This window comes from Anas acuta, chromosome 12 (genome assembly GCF_963932015.1).
Source record: "Anas acuta chromosome 12, bAnaAcu1.1, whole genome shotgun sequence".
In the NCBI taxonomy this organism is placed as follows: Eukaryota; Metazoa; Chordata; class Aves; order Anseriformes; family Anatidae; genus Anas; species Anas acuta.
In genome coordinates this window covers 18,587,318-18,605,703 of record NC_088990.1, presented here as the reverse complement: position 1 = coordinate 18,605,703, position 18,386 = coordinate 18,587,318, and the positions used below count along the sequence as shown (strand labels likewise).

Here is an 18,386-nt window from a genome sequence, read left to right as displayed (position 1 = left end):
CGAGACATTAAACGTCTTCCTCCTGCATTAAATACTGGAATGGAAATACACTGCAGATCAGCCACATTGACTCAGCTTAGGAAGCAGTTCTCTTCCCAGGGCACTCAAATCAAAGCAATAGCAATAAGGCAGCACTTGTAAAAACCTAAAACAAGCGCTTCCTCAAATTGTCTGTAACCACACTAGTCCTACAGCATTAAGACCTTGCTATCTCTTTTAATACAAGACTATTGTCCACAGCAGCCATTTGCCACTTCATTCCATCTCAGTCAGAAAACACTTCTGCCCTTCTGCTCCCCACCCCCATCTCAGAACTTGTTTCTCCCTTCATCACTATTTAACATAATTAAACATACCTTTGAGATCTATAAACATTTGGAGGATACCTGAGATGACAGATTCCACACTGAACGAAAAGCATTAGACCACAGCTACTGACCTCCTCATTTAAGGCAAGACACTAAAATTAATTTTTAAAAAAGTAATAGCAGAAGGGCAATGTTTCTGCATCTGTACACATTCCAAAAAGGCCACACTTGAAGAACATTTATTTTTGTGGCAATCCAAGCTTTGGTAGCATTCCTCCACCAAGATTTTCACCTTCACATCACTCCTCTCAGTTACACCAGTACAATCAGTGCAAGGGACTCCATAACAAAACTCATCAGGGAACTCATTTGGGTTAAAAAACATCTTTTGTTTTAATTCTATTATTTTAACCCTGATCAGCTCCCTGTTCATAGCCACACGTGTAGCTGTGCCCACAGGAAGAAGGGCACAATGCAAAAGTGGGAACAAGCAGCTGGAACAAGCATGGTTTAGTACTAAGAAAGCGTGATTGCCATAGCAGAGGATAATGCACAGCTGGATGCACTCTTAAGTAATCAAATATTTGAAAGTAGAGCAAAAGATGTAGGATATAAAAACAAAAACATTACCAGTTACTGCCATTGCTGTGGGACCAGAAGTCACATCACTGCCGCAGCAGGTAAGCAAAAGCACAAACTCCCCACAAAGTACCCTGCCACATGGACTAGGCCCAGCAGTTCTCAAACTGTAACGAAAGCGAACAGCTTCCTTAAGGAGCATGTTCCAAGAAATCCTCTGCTCGAATAACCTTTCATTCTGGTGTAATGCAGAAACCTGTTCATGAAGAATGGGCTTAATCTTTCTTGTAATTCGCACGTAAGACATTCAGCCAAGTTACAAGAGGAGAAAGGGTTCTCTAGGGATACTTCTACCAGCTGTATATATCCCTTCCATCCATTTAAGACTTCAATTTCCACTTTTTGTGAAAAGGAAATAAACAGTGAGCATCCTATCCAATCACTACTCAAAGCCTGTGTTACTAACTTCAGAACAGGACTGCCCTTTCTCCGTTTTTTCTTAGCATTACCTTACTGCAAGTCTAGCTGTATTTATGGACAGAGTCTTAGTCAACTGTGGTTAAACTTTTATTCACAATTTAAATTGCAGAAATACAAAACTCTCACTTTATTTATTTTTAGCTGATTATTCAAATTGTACCAAAAGTGCTTGGACTTCCTCCACGTTGTACTTTTATATTCTGTTTAGAGAGATCTCTCCTAGTAGCAGTGGCAGCAATAAGGGGAATTTTGTGTAAGTCGTTTACTCTTCACTATTAGCATTTTACCCCTACATGGTGCCTCACAAAGACCCGCACAGGAACCTCCCTCTCTCCCCCCTACATCAACTAGCCAGCTTTGGATGCAACTATAAGCATGTACCGATACGAATATTTAGTTTTACCTAAGCAATACCTCAGCTCCACAGCTTCCTTTAAAAAAGTGGGGGGATCTTACAAAAAAAAAAAAAAAAAAAAAAAGCCCTAAATTAGTCAAATTCTTTTGTGCATGGATGAACAACAGGAAAGCAAAGCCTTGGGGCCTCTGGGGAGGAACCCTGTCCCTGCAGACCTACTCTGATGTGCTCGGGAGATAAGGCTCCATAGTGACACTTAAGGAAAGGCCTGCTCACATTTGAATTTCTGCATTCCTCAAGAACAATTCATGGCAATCACTAACTTTGCAGAGGAGCTACATGAAAGCTTTGGCCAATGAATGAGGGTCATCTGCTCTTTATCACAAGGGTAAACCTCATCCTGGCCAGTTTCTAACCTTTTAACCCTGTGAATTCTTAATTTGCACATGAATAATGGAATTCTTGCCAAGAGTGCAACCTTCAGCTTCCAGTTCCTAACTTTAGAAACCAAGACCTGATCTCCTTGTGTGTTCAAATCTTAAACTCTTGGACAGATTAAAGTTTTTGGTTTCCAAATGCAACACTAAACATTACAATTCTGAAGCAAAAGATAAGCTTACCAGCAAAATCTCTGATCAGGCAGAGTAAAAGAACATCCTTGCACCCTGCTGCTACCAGAGACCTAAGAGAGCATTTGCTTTTTTCCTCCCAAGAAAGAATGCCCATTTAATGCCTATTCTCCACCTGTTTAATATGTATAGTTCTTTCTGTAGCCTGACCACAAGGTAATTTGCTTTTGCAGCAACCACAACTGATTCTAAACAAAACTTACAAGCCTAAAAAAAACCCCACAACTTCAAATTTCATTTCCTTTAAACCTCTGCAAGTCATGACAGCCAGTAGAGGCACTGGAAAATGAGACAGAAAAGCAATTTTGCATGTGTTTTCTGGACATCAGTGATACAAGTGGTAATGACACCAAATATTGCCTTGTTTGTAGCTTTACAGTAAAGATATGACATTCTGAAACTCAGCAGATTGGAACACGACAAAAAGGAATAAACTGCTGCATGGAATAATTTCACGTCTGGTCACTAGTTAACCACTTAATCTCTAAGTCAACATCACCTACTGTGGCCATTACAGATCCGCTATCTCTTCTAGTTTTCTCCAACAGCCATAAGAAACCTTTTTAAGCATTCAAAGAAGAAAAAGAAACCTTTTGTCATAGTCTTACGGGGAAAAAAAAAAAAAAAGGCAGAAAAGCAGCAAAACAAGAGTATCATTCACAACACACAATCTATTTGCTTGTGTGTCTTCCCTGGTGGTAAGATTTCATTATTTAAAAACAAACCAAAGTGAAACCATCTTTCTGGTGAAATGACGTGTATGTGAGAAACAAACATTTACGGCAGTTCAATCCTGTCTGAAGAAAAAACAAACAAACAAAAAAAGATCATACCGATGTATTACTATGCTCTAGTACTACAGTGCTCCATACCATTCCAGAAGTTCTCTCACATGGAGAACACAGAGCTCATCCTGCAACATCTCATATTTAATATTGCCCTAATTTTTCCCTCAGTCCTACACACAGAATCCATCATCTGCTGCTTTGCTTTATGTTTATAATAAATGAGATTCCTATCCTCTTAAGAAAGGCTTTCTTCAGTTTGTTTATGAATGGTGCTGACACTCTGAAACCTAACGTTGTGAATGTAAATGTCAACAATATTAATACTTCATTTTTCATCATTTAGTCAAAAGTATCCAAGAACTACCAAGTCTCTAATCCTTAAAGTGAGTAAGATGCCACGATACAAAGTAATAAATAGCCAGTTTTCAGAAATAGAGAGTTCACAGCCTCTTGCAGCATGTGAAAACTCGTAACTTTCTTGGAGCCACCTGCTTCCACCAGGCTGGTCTTCAACTGCCGAAGCTCCAGATCACTGAACAAGGTATTTCACACCTTCCTGAGATACCTTATGGACAGCTTTTATATTCAGTTCAGAAGCACACAGGGGGAAAAAAAAAAAAAAAGAAAAAAAAAGATTAACATTCAGACTTTTTTAATGCCTGTTAATGTACTAACTGTATTAACTAATTAGTTTCAGATTGAATTTGATAAAACTTGCAATTCACAGCCAAAGCCTAGTTTCCAAAGAGGTATCAGTGCCACAGTTTGCTGCAACTTGCCACGAAGAACAGGGTTGAAGAGGTCAAAGGGAGCCTTTTCCTATTAGATTAAGTTCATCAGTTAAGTCCTATTAGAGAGGGAACATGAGAGGACTACACAAACTGTGTACTCTGTGTTATACTCCCTTTGAAATGACCCTAGCCTACTGGCAAAACTCTGCACTGTCCTGGAAGAAGGAATGGCATTCAGTTCCCAACACTCATCTCTTGCTCAATACGTTTTAAGATGCTAGGAAAACCAAGGGCAACACACGCTTGGGGTCAGACCATTAAAGCTATAAAGGCACTTACACGCAACAATTTCCCTCACTGCTCAGGCAGGAGCAGGGCCTGGAGTGCCCTACAAGTGTGACTCCCCCAGTGGCACCGTGTAACAGGTCCTTATGGCAGGTTCCAGAACCCTAAAGCAGTGGCACCAGGTAACAGGTCCTTATGGCAGGTTCCAGAACCCTGAAGCAGTTCCAGAAGGGACAGTACCCATCTGCCTGGCTGAAGGTAGACAGCAGAACAGCAAGGACTTGGTAATTTAGGGACATGGTTTAATGGTGGGCTTGGCAGTACTAGGCAAAAGGTTGGACCAGATGATCTTAGAGGTCTTTTCTAACCTAAATGATTCCATGATTTAATCTTCATGATGGCCCTGAAAACCTTTCCCCTCTCCTCTCCCAAAGACAGCCACCTCTATTATTATTGTACTCTGCCCCACGATATCCCCAACACTACTCATCACAACATCAGGCCATTGAACAAGAAAAAAAAAAAAAGATTTGTAGATAACCCTTGCAAAGTTTCAAGAACAGGACTTGAGAAATGAGACCCGGAAGGTTGGTAGCAGCATGGCCCTGCATCATCTGCAACCACTCTACCAGCACAGCTTGCTCTGATGAGCGAACCACACACGGCACCACCGATCACAAGGGCTCACAGGTGGCTCTGCCACTCTGGCCACATCACAGACTTGAACGGAGGCATGACAAGATTTGTTCATAATGTTTACACATATAGAAAGAAACAAGTGTTTTGCAGAATTGCCTCGCTATTTGCTTTTGTGATTTGTCTTTTCACGCGCACAATCAGAACAATAGGTTGTTTTGTGCTGGTCAGGAGCTGTTGCCACAGACTTGGGAGCAGGTTGACAAACAAGAGCTGGAACTTACTTGCTAGAGTAAGGTGACTTTTTTGACTGAGAATGGCTCCATGCTTGTTCAGAGCTAAGCACTGGTAAAATCCTTCATCTGACAGCTCTCCTTTCTTTCCTTCCACCTCACTGATGTATAAAGAGCCATTGGATAAAGTGTAGATCCTTTCATTTTCAGATACTTTGACTCCATTTTTCAGCCACGTAATAGTTATAGGAGCTTCACCACGGGCCTGGCAGTCTAAAACCACCGGATCCTTCCTTGAGACCGTAACATCTTGAGGCTCCTTCACAAAAAACAGTTCACTAAAGCACCACACTCCTAAGGGAGAGAAAAAGATTTTGCCTGTAAGTACGGACGTGCTTGTTACCCAGAGCACTTGTGAGCAATCCCGCACACACGAGGCAGACCCGTTACTGCTATTGAAGGCTCCAAGACCTCCGAGCCCTTCCAGCTGCACCCCGGCCCGCTCCGGGAAAGCTGCAGCACTGCCTTCCAGCCGAGTAAAGTCGTCGGGGTCCAGGCTGCTCAGCCTCTTGCCTCCTGGCTTCCAGACGCATCCCGGTGTGGGATGTGTGGGGACGGGTGCCTCCGGCTCAGCAGCGGGGTGCTGCAGGCAATGGGGTGCTGCAGGCAGCGGGGTGCTGGGGTCCCCGCCGTGCCCCCCCGCAGGTGCCAACCCCTGTCCGCCGGCAGAGCTTCGCCAGCACCCGCCGGGCGCCCGAGCCGCTCGCTAATTTTACAAGCCTGTCACAGGAGCTGGGGCGTCGTAAAGGGCTAATTTTACAAGAAAGCATTAAGGAAAGCCCTCACTCCGGCGAGCGGAGCCTACCCTTTACCCCCCCGCTCCTCCCGTCCTGCCCCCGCTGCCCGGGCTCCCCTCACGGCGCCCCTCACAGCGCCCAGCCCTCGGGGGCGCCGGGCCGGTTAACGGCACGCAAGGGCCGGTTAACGGCGCCCAGGGGCCGGTGCCCAGCGGCCCGCTCCCGCCCCCTGCCGGCGGGGCTGCCCGCCCCCCCCCCCCCCCGCTGCCCGCCCGCCCCGTCGCGGGGCGAACAAAGCGCGGAGCCGCGCGGCCGCCGGTGCCGGCTCGGTGCAGCCACGTGCGGCGGCGGCACGGACCCGGCACGGACCCGGCACGGACCCGGCACGGACCCGGCCCGGCCCGGCCCGCACTCACCTGGCAGCGGGAGCAGCAGCGCCCGGAGCAGCGCCCGCAGCAGCGGCGCCATTTAGCGGGACGCGGCTGGCGTGCCCCGCCGGCCGCCGCCAGAGAGCCCGGTCAGCGGGCGAGGGGAGGAGACAGGGGGCGGACAAGGAGCGGCCCCGGCGCGCCCGTCCCGGCCCTACCCTCCGCATCCCGTCTCCATTGGCCTTCGGGGAGGCGAGGGGCGAGGGGCAGGGCCGGGGCCGGCCGGGGGAGGGCCGCGGCTGGACGGGGCGGGCCGCGGCGGACAATGCCCCCGGGCCGGGCGGGGGCAGGAGCCGGAGCCGCAGCCGGAGCCGGCCCCGCACGCGAGGGGCGCCCGGCGCCATCCGGGCCGACCCCCGGAGCTGCCCCGCCGGGACCCGAGGGCGGCCGCCCCCCGGCCGGGTCCGCGCCCCGAGGGGGCCGGGGGGAGCCGCCGGCCGGGCCCGCCGTCGGGGGAGCGGGGCGAGGGTCCCGAGCTAGCTCCTGTCGGCGCCCAGAGAGGGGCTGTGGGCAGCCGAGCAGCTGGAAACGGGGCTGGGGGTCCGCCCGCAGCTCTGCGCCAGGCGTGCGGTGCCCGCCGCAGGTGCAGCGGGGCAGCCCCGGGAGCCCCCCGCAATGCCCGCCCGGCGCCCACAGCCCCAGCGCCGGGTGCCAGCAGGGGCACGAGTGGGGGGAGCTCGCCAAAAGGGAGCCGAAACTGCAACCATGGGGCTGGAGAATCAGGGTACCAGCATCCTACACGTGATGTGTTTGGGAGATGGCATCAAAGCAAAAGCTGCTGTTAGGATTGAAGCTTTCAGCTTCACCCCTGATTTTACACCACCCTGGCAGCCAGTGTGGAAACGTGGTTTCTAAGCTCTTTTTTTGTCTGTTCAGAGCTCTAAAGTTACGACCTAGGGAAGGCATCTTCTTACTCAGCAGATTTGCCCCCTGTTTGCATTCATTGTGATAGCTGCTGACTTCAGTGACAGGCAAGTTTTTACTGCTTTTTGTTCCTGCCAGCACTGCAAAGTTCACAGAACCAGGAGCCAGCAGCTAAACTCAGTCCCTTCTGCTGCATCATCACCAGGACTGGCTACAGCCTCAGTTACTGACTCCTCTAAAAGCCTTCAGGAGAAAATCAAAGCCATAAAAACGCAACGTAAGCCATAGTTTGACCTATATCACCTTTCTCACTTGTCAGAAATACATGAGCAAAAGATTCCAGATTGCTATGATCTTAGCGTAAGTTTTCGGGTAAGGTAATTAGGAAAGATTAGCTTTGCATGCAAATCATAGTTACCCAAGAGATATCCACACAGTTTCACCATCACTTTGCAGAGCAGAACCGAACATCCACCATTTTGGTGTCCGAACAGGGGTACGTACAGCAACAGGCTCCCCTCAGCACGATATTCTTGAAATTTCCTCAGTGTTTTACTTTATCCAGTCACTAAAGATACGAGTGTGAATTATGAAAAAAGTATCATTTATTAGAACTCAAAAATAACCCAAAGAAAATTGCTTATGAATTTATTCATTAAGTTCATTCTTGCCTGTGGCAAACTCACACCCTCCATCTGCAGCTCGTCCCAGTACTGTACTCTCTCCTACTAAACTCTGACTGCTCAGAGTGACCAGAATTCAAGATTTGCTAGATGATCTCAGCACATCTAGAAGACAAACACACCAACGGGGAATACACCTGAAGTGTCTGGTATAAAGTCCCATGGTCACCCTCTCACTGGCTGCACGGAGACAGTGCCAACAACAAAAAATCAATAGACTTCTATCTGCAATTTCCCCTTCTAGCTATGTCCTAAATTAGGTATTATCTTTGAACTGTGTGGGACACATCTAAAGATTTGTTTTTTTTCCTCAGTGGTTAATGACCGTTACACACAGCATGATGCTCCTGGAATGCATTGGACCTCACAGAACAGGCACACAAGGATTTGTGGAAAACTACTTGGGTGTTAAACAGAATGCTTCCAAATAATGCTAATAAAATGAGAAAATTGTATTTAATATTTCTGCAATTCTCCTTACTTAATTTGAAAAGTCGATATTAAGGTTATATTTAAGGCATTTCAAGTTGCATAAAGGTAAACAAATTGATAAAAATCAATGGTTTTGAGACGTTCATACATTGACATTTCCAAAACAAACAATTCAAAATGCATTCCAAGGCTTGGACAAAACATGTCCACTTGATAAAGTTCTTTGGAGAGATGCCAAACATTTCACCACAGCATCTTACCAAGGCAAATCTGATCAAATATGTACCTTCAGTCAGCACTGCCATTCCCACCCATTAAATAAGACCAGGAAACCCACACTTTCATGTTGTGACAAAAACAGTGCAGGCATTTTCAATGAGTATCTAACAAATATTTATCAGTTAGCTTGATTTTCCATATGGATTTCCCATTACTGCAGATGTAATCTGAGATACGTTTCTGATCTGTTCTGATTTGACGTATTGCTTCCAGGGGCTTCCCCTCCACATCTTTCACTAGTGACAGAGCAAAGCCCCCCCATGCAGTGGGAGTCAGGGCCCCTTGGAAGACTTCTTGCCTGTCTGGGGCGTCCCTGTGACACTGCTCACACACGGGCTGGGTGCGACCTCCCAGATGGCCACGGGGCTGGTTTCTAGCAGTAGCCCTGTCGCCAAACAGCAGCGAGGCAGAGAAGGGACACCGCTCCTGGCAGTACTTTTGTTTCAGAACCCTGGAGATGCTTTTTGTACGCCCACACTGTGATTACCTTGGTAGGGTAAGGATCCACTGAAGTCCTCCAGTGCAATCCTATTTAAAAAACTCAGTTTCCACTTGCCCAGAGCAGCACTTGACAAGTGACTCCTGAAACCACCTAGAACTCTGTGGCAAATGCGCTGCTCCAGCACTGTGCACGTTGCAGAGATCTTCCCACAGGCTTCTTTGCCAGACAGGATACAGGAACTCCCCAGTGGATGCTGATTTGAAGGAAATACACAGAAAGTGAGTGCCATGGGTGTTTAGCATCATAGTTTGAGGCAAAATAATATTCTTTCTGACACTACAAAGGGATATTTTTGCTCACTTTGCACCGACACTTTCCCCTTTAACTACCTAACATGCATCACTAACACAGCAAAATTAACACAACTCTGAGTTATCCGGTAACATTTCTGCATCATGTGCTCTGGTTAGTCGCTGGGTAGGGTGAAACTGTCCCTAGTTAGATGTGGTTACTTCCCCCCAGCCCCTTGTTCCGCACAGCCTCAGGCAGGGCGCTGCTTCCTGCGGGTGGGCGGCTGTGCTGCAGCGCTGCCCAGCACAGGACCCCGTCCCACTCCCCATTCATCCCACTCCCCATTCACCAGCCCTTTTTGAGGCAGGCATGGGTCCTAGTGGGCAACACGGCAAATATGCCTTCAGAAGGGGAGCTGAGACCAAGCCATAGTCCCACGTGTGGGCTGGTTTCCATTAACTGTGTCTGTGCTGGCTGCTGTACTCAGCTGTGGCAGTGAAGCTGCTTTACCATCTCCCTGCACTGTGCTGTGCCAGCAGGAGGTTTGGACTCCTGAGATCAAATACGATGTTAGTCTTCAATGGCTTAGCAAAGAAAAGCGCGTCCCTTTGGAGCACTCCTTGTGCCTGCGTCCAGGCATCTACAACACCAGTAGTTCCTTTTTCATATTTCTGTAGAGCAAAACAAATAAATTCCTTAGAATAAAGCAGTGCTGTGACTAGATCAGCACAAACTCTCCCTCCTTAATTTGTTGGATGTCATTATTTTAACACGTGTTCCAGTAATTAATGGGATCAGAGATAGGGCAGACTTGTGATAACATATGTAAATTCATACTTCGCCACTAGCTGATAAAGCCATTGAGCCACAGCTTAAAGGCACTGCCAGCTAGAGCTCTGTCAAATGCACCGTGTTAGTGAGCACGGAGCCAATAAACACAATTATCTACTTGGCTAACAGTCTCACAGAAGCATTATCATGAGAAAACCACGACAGTTCAGGATGGGTCCAAGATATTGCCAGCCAATATAAACAAATCTATGCCTACTTTGCTCCAGGGCAGCAATTTTTCTCCCACCAACACGGATTTTTTCACTTGCCTCAATCTGTATTTTTGGCATATGTGGGAAGCTATGTAAACTTCCCAGTTTTGTGGTTCTTTTCAGACCACGTAAACCCTTTTCTGTGCTTTCTCTTAGATTTTGGGGTCTGCAAAGGAGATTATTTCTTTGAAATGTGTGCATAACTTGTAATACTTCAGCAGTCACCACTTCAATGCCTTAAGACCTGAGCAATACTGCCTTTAAAGTGCTACCAGCAGCTGGAAAGCCAGCACACTGTCCAGGTTGCTGTCTGTGAATTACCTGATTGACCTCATGCTGCATTTCGCTCTCAGCCCAAGCCCTAACAAGCACAGCTCATGTTTCCTGAAAACAACAATCTAAAAAATCAGATTGGTTCATGTCAATCTAGCTCAGGTCTTGATTCTACTTCTCTTCTGTGTGTGTGGTTGCTAAAATCCAAAATTTTGGCCACATCATGATCCAGCAAGAAGAAAGAGGGACTTTCCAAAGGTGAGTGAAGTCTCATGACCATGATGTTTATGCACTTTGCCTGAAGTGCTAGCAACAGTTCTGGAACAGAAGCTAACAGGCAGGACTCTTCAGTGGGATGGCAAATAGCAGCCTCAGGAAAAGGAAAAATTGAAAATTCACCTGCAACTGCATTTCCCCTTGGTGAACTCCATATTTATAAGATCTCTGTAGCCACGACAGGCCCCAGGTCCAGGCCACAGATGGAGAACGTGGTTTTCTTCCAGTTTAATATATATATATATATATATATATATATATATATTTTTTTTTTTTAAAACCACTTACGTTTCTTTCATTTTGAACCAGAAATAGTTCAGTTCTTCTGTGGGCAGTTTTGTACTAGGCATTTCAGCTCAGTTTTCCTTTTCCTTCTCAGAAACCAGAGACGAAGGAATAGCATCGTGGTAGCTGTCTCATCCTGGCTGTCTGGGAAAGGCCGTGACAGAACACGGTTGGCCTGGACACAAACTGCCTGAGCTGCGTACCTGCAGTACCACATCTGCCTGACCCAAGAAGCTCTGAGACACCTGGGGAAGTAGATTTGCTCCATGGGAGACAGTCCCCTGTTTACAGGACAGAAAAAGACAGGGGAGAGCTCCTCTGGGTGGAGAACAGTATCTGTAAGAGTCAGCAGTGCGGCCCCGTGGCCCAAACCTATTTCTGAGCCAGTATGTAATCACCCAAACTGCACTCCTGGTGTCCCCATTGCTCCCAGCCCCTCTCAGACAACCCTTCCCCAGTGCCAGGTCCTAGCTCAGCCTCTGGCTCTGCCAGCAGGTCCCCGCAGGAGCTGCTGGGGTCTGTCTGGTACAAGGGAAAGTGTAGGTACAAGCACCCAGGGCAGGGGACAGCCACCACGAGCACTTCAGCACGGCTGCTGCTGTATTGGAGCTGCAATCGTTTTTCAGGGCAGGCTGAGAGCAGTGGTAATTGGCAGAGCCTTATTAACTGCAGGGGAATTATGGTGATTTGCACCAGTTCAGCTCTGCCTTTAGCCAGCAGAGCCCTGAAAATCCAGCTAACGGGCTGCGCCTGCACTCGTGGTGCAGCATCATTAACCCTTCTGCTCAGGGAAGCCCCTTTCTTCTTTAGTTCTTGTTCCGAGTGTTTTTGATCTGGTGTCACTAGAGGCATGTGTAGCCACTTCCTTGCTGCTCATGCCAAACTCCTGATCCAATTACCACTGTATTCACAGATTTACAATATGTTAAGCTAACTCCATTAAGATCCACTATACAAATGTTTACCTTCAGCACATTTGGTCACTTAGTGGTTTCTTGCTTCATTTTGAACCCGTGTACAGTTACCATCTTGGTTGCCTTCTCAAAGGAGATTCACTCCTTCCCTGAGCAGATGGGCAAACACACCTTGGGCTGAGCCCTTGGGATGCTAATGAACTTTCTCTCCAGGGAGCCTTCCTGTACAGGAAAAGCACACCTCCTCGACAAAGGGATTTTAACACAGATCTCATACGGTTATAAACCAACAAACACCAAAGTGGAAGAAATACAATTATTTGCCACACTAGCGTGTTTTCTTTTTTTTTTTTTTTTCTCCTTCCAGACACCCTCCATGATCCCAATCTGCTGTCCTGAATCAGTGGGTGCGCCTCTGCCACATTGCTTTGCTGTGCCTGGAGCAGCCTCCAGAAGCTCACCCCTGTCCTGGCCACACCAGGGTGAAGATGGGCTCTGCTGTGAGCTTTGCCAGGAGAAAGAGGACCTCCTCTTGGCTCTTTTAACAAACCACACAGCCACAGCTGCATAAAGAAAAGGCACACACCTGAGAGCATACCTGATCCCAGATGTGCTCTTCTCTTACACACAGCACAGAGCTCTAACAGCATAGGGTTTGGGTGCTCTCTTCCCAGCTCTTGTGCCAGAGCCAATGCTCCACTGCCTGCAGTAAGGTCCTCCAGCTCCTCCAAACACCAAACCTTCCAGAAAAAACTTTTTTTTTTTTTTGACCCCCTGGTAGGACTTCTTTCCTCCTGGTTTATCTCCCTGACCTGGCTTATCATAGCATAAAATGAATGGAAAACCATCCATTTGGTATTGGTTGCACCATACAAGTGAAGGTACAGCAATAGCACAGAACAGCAGCTACGGTGTCTGTGCACCAAAACACATGGAATAACTTCATTAAGGTTTTATGCATATGTGGGAACTGCAAGGAGGAAGAGGAACAGCCAGCAGGTGGAAGAAAACTGCCCCATATGCTGCATTCGTAATATTAAATAAATAAATAAATAGCACAATACAGGCTTCTCTCTCAAAACAAAAGTAAAAATCCTGAAAATGCAGAACTGTACTCTGATATAATCTATAAATCAAAACATTAATACACCAGGTTGATAAAAAAGTCTCAGACTGAGAAGAAATGAACAGAAAGAAATTATCTCCTTGGTTACCACTTTCTGTTTGAATCTACAAAGGAATCTCTCAAACCTTCTAGAGAGAGGCAGCTTTTTGTCAGTGTCTTTCTTGTTTATCATGACAACCCACTGTTCTGCAGCTATTTGTTTAGCAACAGGCATGAAATATGGTCTCTTTTCATCCCTGTGTAAGTTACCTTCATTCTGCTGTTACAACAGGAAACACGCAAATCATTTCTGTCTTTTTTCCTCTATATGTTTGCAATCAGGAAACAATTACTGGAAATAAAATAAATGAAAAACAAAGCAAGTCAGAGGCCAACTAGCAGTTGGACATATTGCTGAATATACCCCACTACAGATACCTATTTATTTTTGCTGTGAAAGACCACAGCTCTTTTCTTTGTCTTAGCGTTCTCAGCTTACTAACAATGCTGCCTTTCCTCTTATCTACTATTTATCCTGAGGAACTATTAAAAAGAAGGATTGGAGGAGGCTTCCTGCTGCTCCTGTCCCATTTCATCTCACAGAGACATAAGGAATTGCTGGTCAGGGAGAGGCCACTTGGCCAAAGCAGCCTGTGCCCCGTAGGTTTATCTCCTCGCTGCCAGCACAGCTCCCTCCAGCGCGCTGCCCTGTCACGGGAGAGCGATCGCCTCTCAGGAGTGTGAAGATAAACAGATTTGAAGCCTTCAAGGCATGTTCCCAGCACCTCCTCCCCCTCACACGCACACAGGCTCATCCTGCAAGTGCCCCCATGCATGACGTGGCTCTGGGGATGGATACGAAGATGTTTGAAGGGCCGCATGAAGCTGTGACTTACAGCAGCACGCCTTCACCAAGAATTCGGGCCGAACCGCTAAAGGCAACACCCAGGTGCAAGGAGTGAGCCAAGGGGAGGGGGGTGAGCTGAGGGGAGCCAAAAGCTGGGCAGCACGGGGGGTGGTTCTTTTGATGCTGAAATTACCACCCCCATCACCCACAGTCACCAGGATTTTATCTCAGCGAGGCTGCTGGAATCACTTGGGATCCCATGGGGACTTCTCATTTTCTGGAGGCTCTGGAAGAGCCAAAGGCAGGAGGCATGGCTGGATCGCGGTGTCCTGTGGGGCAGCAGGAGGAGATCAGAGGCAGGAGCACTGCCATGCGGCTCTCCTGCAAGCACAGCCACAGGCAACCTTGGTTCATCTGATGCAGTTCAGCGCCTTGCAACATGCTGTGCCTGTACCGGGGTGGCACAAGGGCTTGTGTGGCCAAGCAGGGAATCGGATCAGTCAGCCGAACCTGATGGAAATAACACTGGGGGGAAACTACAAGCATTTTTTGCTGGAATTAAGTCCCTGGTTCAGTTTAGCATGTGGCACACACACATGTGCCTGCAGAGCACGGAGAGCAGGAGAACAGCCAGCAGTTAAGGCTGCTGGTAGTTTCAGCCGTGCTGCTATCCAGGATCTAATAATTACCCTGGGATTATGTTTCCTAAATAGTAAATAACATTTTGCTGTTATTCATGTTCTGGTATCTCTGGAAGATCACAGTGGCCAAATGTTAGCACATGGCAGAACTTGTTGCATCAGGCAAATAACGCATGTACAAAATACACACCTTACGCGCATCCAAATGTTCATCCTACCTAGGTAACTAGGAAAACTGTGTGTGGAATGGTTTTCTGCCAGGCAAGTGAGTGAAATTGGCCTAATGTGCTCAGCTGAGCAGCAGGCCAGTGCAAGTTATAGCCTGGAAAACTTAGCATCCCACTCCATGTCAGCATGCTGTTGCAGCAGCTAAACCATCATGCTGTAGACTAACCAGATGAGAAAACCCTCACCAAGCAGAGAGCCATCCAAATCTTCCTGAGTATTGAAATTCCTGCCGATTTCAGGAGAGACAGAAAGGGACAAATGCTCTTTCTGAGGTGCCCTGAGCGAGCTGCAGCCCCATCCCTGTTAGCATCACCCTGTGGCTCAGCTCCCCGTCCCCATCTCATCCCGCCCCTGCTGAGCTGCAGCCCAGTCTGCAGCCCCCAGTGAACAGATTCAGCTATTCAGTCATTGTGTTAGATAGAACACGACTAGGATTAATTTCTTCATAGTGAGAGATCAGCTGAGCCAGCCTGTTTGCACCTTAAGAATCAATTACATAACTAGACTTTTTTCAATATTAAACAAAATGTAACTGACATATTTGCTTTCCTAATTCTGAAATTTTTCATGTACTTAAGTAATTTCATTTTATTTAACTTATATAAATGTCTACATTTTTTCAAGTGAAAATTAGGTTTTAGAAGCGTTCACAGTCTTGACAAACTTTGAATTCTCACTGTGGAGAACAGTAAAAATTAATTTATTTGGGAAAAAAAGGCATAATTTTTAGCTCCATGTTAACTGAGCTCAACTATATTATTTTTGTCTTGGATGAAGCAGCACCTCTTTTTTAATAGTTAATTTTGAATTACACTAACAGAAAAGCAGTTGTAAGAATCTGATTAAGCATAGTGAATTTTTTTTTTTTTTTTACTAACCTGTAAAATAATTAGTCTGTGAATCTTCAGCATAGGATATATATGATTGCTTAATACTGTTAACACAGGAGGATGCCCACAATTATTGGACTGAGAGTCTACATACAAATGAACAGTTTCCTCATCCCCTCTTTTTTGGTCCATTTCTATAAGCTGACAGAGAAAGTAAGGCGTTTATTTAAAACTTTGCATTTTAGCAAGCAATAGTAAATGAAAAATAATTAGGAATGAAATTATTAAGGATGGATGACTAATTGTTGGGCAGCAATTCATAGAATGGGGGGAAGAGTCATAAATCCGTCAAACACTTTCCACAACTGCATTTATTGTATGTCATAACCAGAAAATAATGTGCGATAGCTATTCAGCATGAGGAAAATACATTCACAGAAACTGCAGCTTCAGGCACTTCCAAGCTTTTCTATATAGCAACCACCCAGAAACTCAATTACCTGAGCAAGGGAAAAAAGCAGGCTTTCAGGACAAAGGGATGGCATGGCATGGAGAGGGTAACCTCTATTAAAGTGGCATAGTTTGTCATATCTGACAACCCACTGAAGAAAGTTATCACTAGTTAAGGGCCTGACCCTGCATTCCTTAAGTAGACAAAAATCCCTTTGAAGTCAGTGCAGCATCCTGCTCAGATAACTATATCAGGATTTGGCAATTAATGAAAACTTTTAATTTCTTAAGCAGATTATAGAAGGCTTTCCCTGAAAACATACAAACAAACAACCCTGTTACTTGTTACTCCCAGCAACTCCTAGGCAATGCAGGTTTGTTTCCAACAGCTCTTATAGCACAGTAGCTGTTTCTTACTAACTAGGAATTACCAAAAGTCAGAACCACATTGTTTTCTATTTGCATTGATCTGCCTTAAGTGTTCTTCTCTAGCTGATGTCTAGTTGAAGGTTTTGACAGCTTTGCATTCAAAAGGTCAGTAACCAGTCCTCAGGGCAATTTGATTTAAACCTTTAGCATTTTACTTACTCCCAAGCAGCAGTGCATAGTAAGACATGCGTATTTGCAGCCTCTAAAAGGTCATACTTTGCAGCCCTTGAAAAAAAAAAAAAAATCTGAGTAAGAAATATTTCAACTTGTAGAAAATATCAGAAAAGCTATCAGACAATTACAAAAACATTTTCCATTAAACTTCCACTCAAAAGGGCTTAAGAAACACAAATTGCGATGCACGTTTTAGTCTGTGGTATATTTCAGCTGAAAGTTTTACACTATCACATTTAGGAAGGCTGCCTTATCTGTCTTTCCTCAAGAGGCATGCTCACTTAATGTTTGTTCAGGTTTTCCAAGGCACTTTGCTTCCCCCCTCCCCCCGAAATCCCAAGCCTCTCTCTGGGACGAAAACCTGAAACCTACAATGCAGAATTTGTTTGAAGTCTCATTAAGCAAGAAACCTCAAATTAAGGACAGCTCAGCAAAACAAAACATTTTTCTACAGAGTCACGTGGATGTAAAACAAGTATTACATAGAAGTTCTCCCTCATTATCCCCTTTGTGAGCTGTTTGTATTCTGATTAGTGTGCTAATGATATATGTTTCACACAGAAAAAGCAATTAAGTCTCTACTTCAAAGAAAAATGACTTAGTATAAGAGTACCAAAGCTTGTGCTTGCTTCTCATGCTGATTTTGTGATGACATAGAGCAACGCAGCAGCTAGTTAAATGCTTAATTCTCATTGATAAGAATGGAAGATAGTAGGTATTGGTTGCCCTTTAAATGTGCAGACATTTCAATAAGGTGCTTCTGTGGCATCAGAGGTATGGTTTTGTTGTTGTTAGTGGTGGTCTAACTGCAGATAAATACATGAGCTCCTCTCAGTTCACATCCTAAGAACTGCATGTTGATTCTTTTAAAGAAATGGTTCATTAAAAAAGGAGATGTTAAAATAAACTGCACCCAAAAAGCAGAATCTCATACAAAGGAAATCATTTGATAAGATCCTATGTGAAGAATCCAAGCACCACAAACTAATTAACAAGAAACAGAAAGGAAAACACAAATAGACAGTATGAAGAATGACAGACAAAAAAAAAAAAAAAAAAAAAAAAAAAAAAAAAAAAAAAAAAAAAAAAAAAAAGCCTAGTCTACTGCTTTAACAATCTACACTATTTTTGACCACACAAGAAATGTGTGGTCAAATGTAAAACACAATAAAATGAAATGAAAACAGTATTTAAAAACACACATCTTCAGTTTTAAATATTTCATATGTGTTTTAGTATGTTCTCATTCTAATGATGTAATTTCCACTCTGGGGACTTGATAAAAGTATCATGTATTTACTAAGTAACGTTTAAGCTACACTGGAGAAAAAAAAAAAAAAAGAACAAAAGAAAAAAAGGAAATCTGTGCTGATCCAGGTCACGTTTCCTGCTGAAGGTATGCCAGAGACTTCTGTGGATTTCCATGAGACACAAACAGATTTTGGTAAAGACAGTCAATTAGTGAAACAGCACCACAACTGTGGTATGGATTTACAGAGTAAATCAAACCCCCAAGCAGCTGGTAGTTTGCAAAGTAAGTTTATGTATGAAACAATGAAGTTAGAGAGGAGAAAAACAGGGTAAAGAAGGAAAATCATTTGCCTACATTTGGTGCATGATATACTTAACCATGTCTCTAGTTAAAAATAAA

General features: G+C 45.2%; 1 protein-coding gene across 1 annotated transcript in view; it reads right to left on the bottom strand.

Moving 5' to 3' along the window:
• The window catches only part of PRTG (protogenin), an 84,774-nt gene extending 78,348 nt beyond the window's left edge, over window positions 1-6,426 (bottom strand). Inside the window, exons 1-2 of the mRNA XM_068695359.1 lie at window positions 6,238-6,426; window positions 5,076-5,378 (exon numbers count right to left, since the gene is read on the bottom strand). Of these exons, the coding sequence (XP_068551460.1) occupies window positions 5,076-5,378; window positions 6,238-6,289 (355 nt within the window). The 5' untranslated portion in view covers window positions 6,290-6,426. The remainder of the gene's footprint in view (window positions 1-5,075; window positions 5,379-6,237) is intronic.
• Between the last annotated feature and the right edge of the window lie 11,960 nt (window positions 6,427-18,386).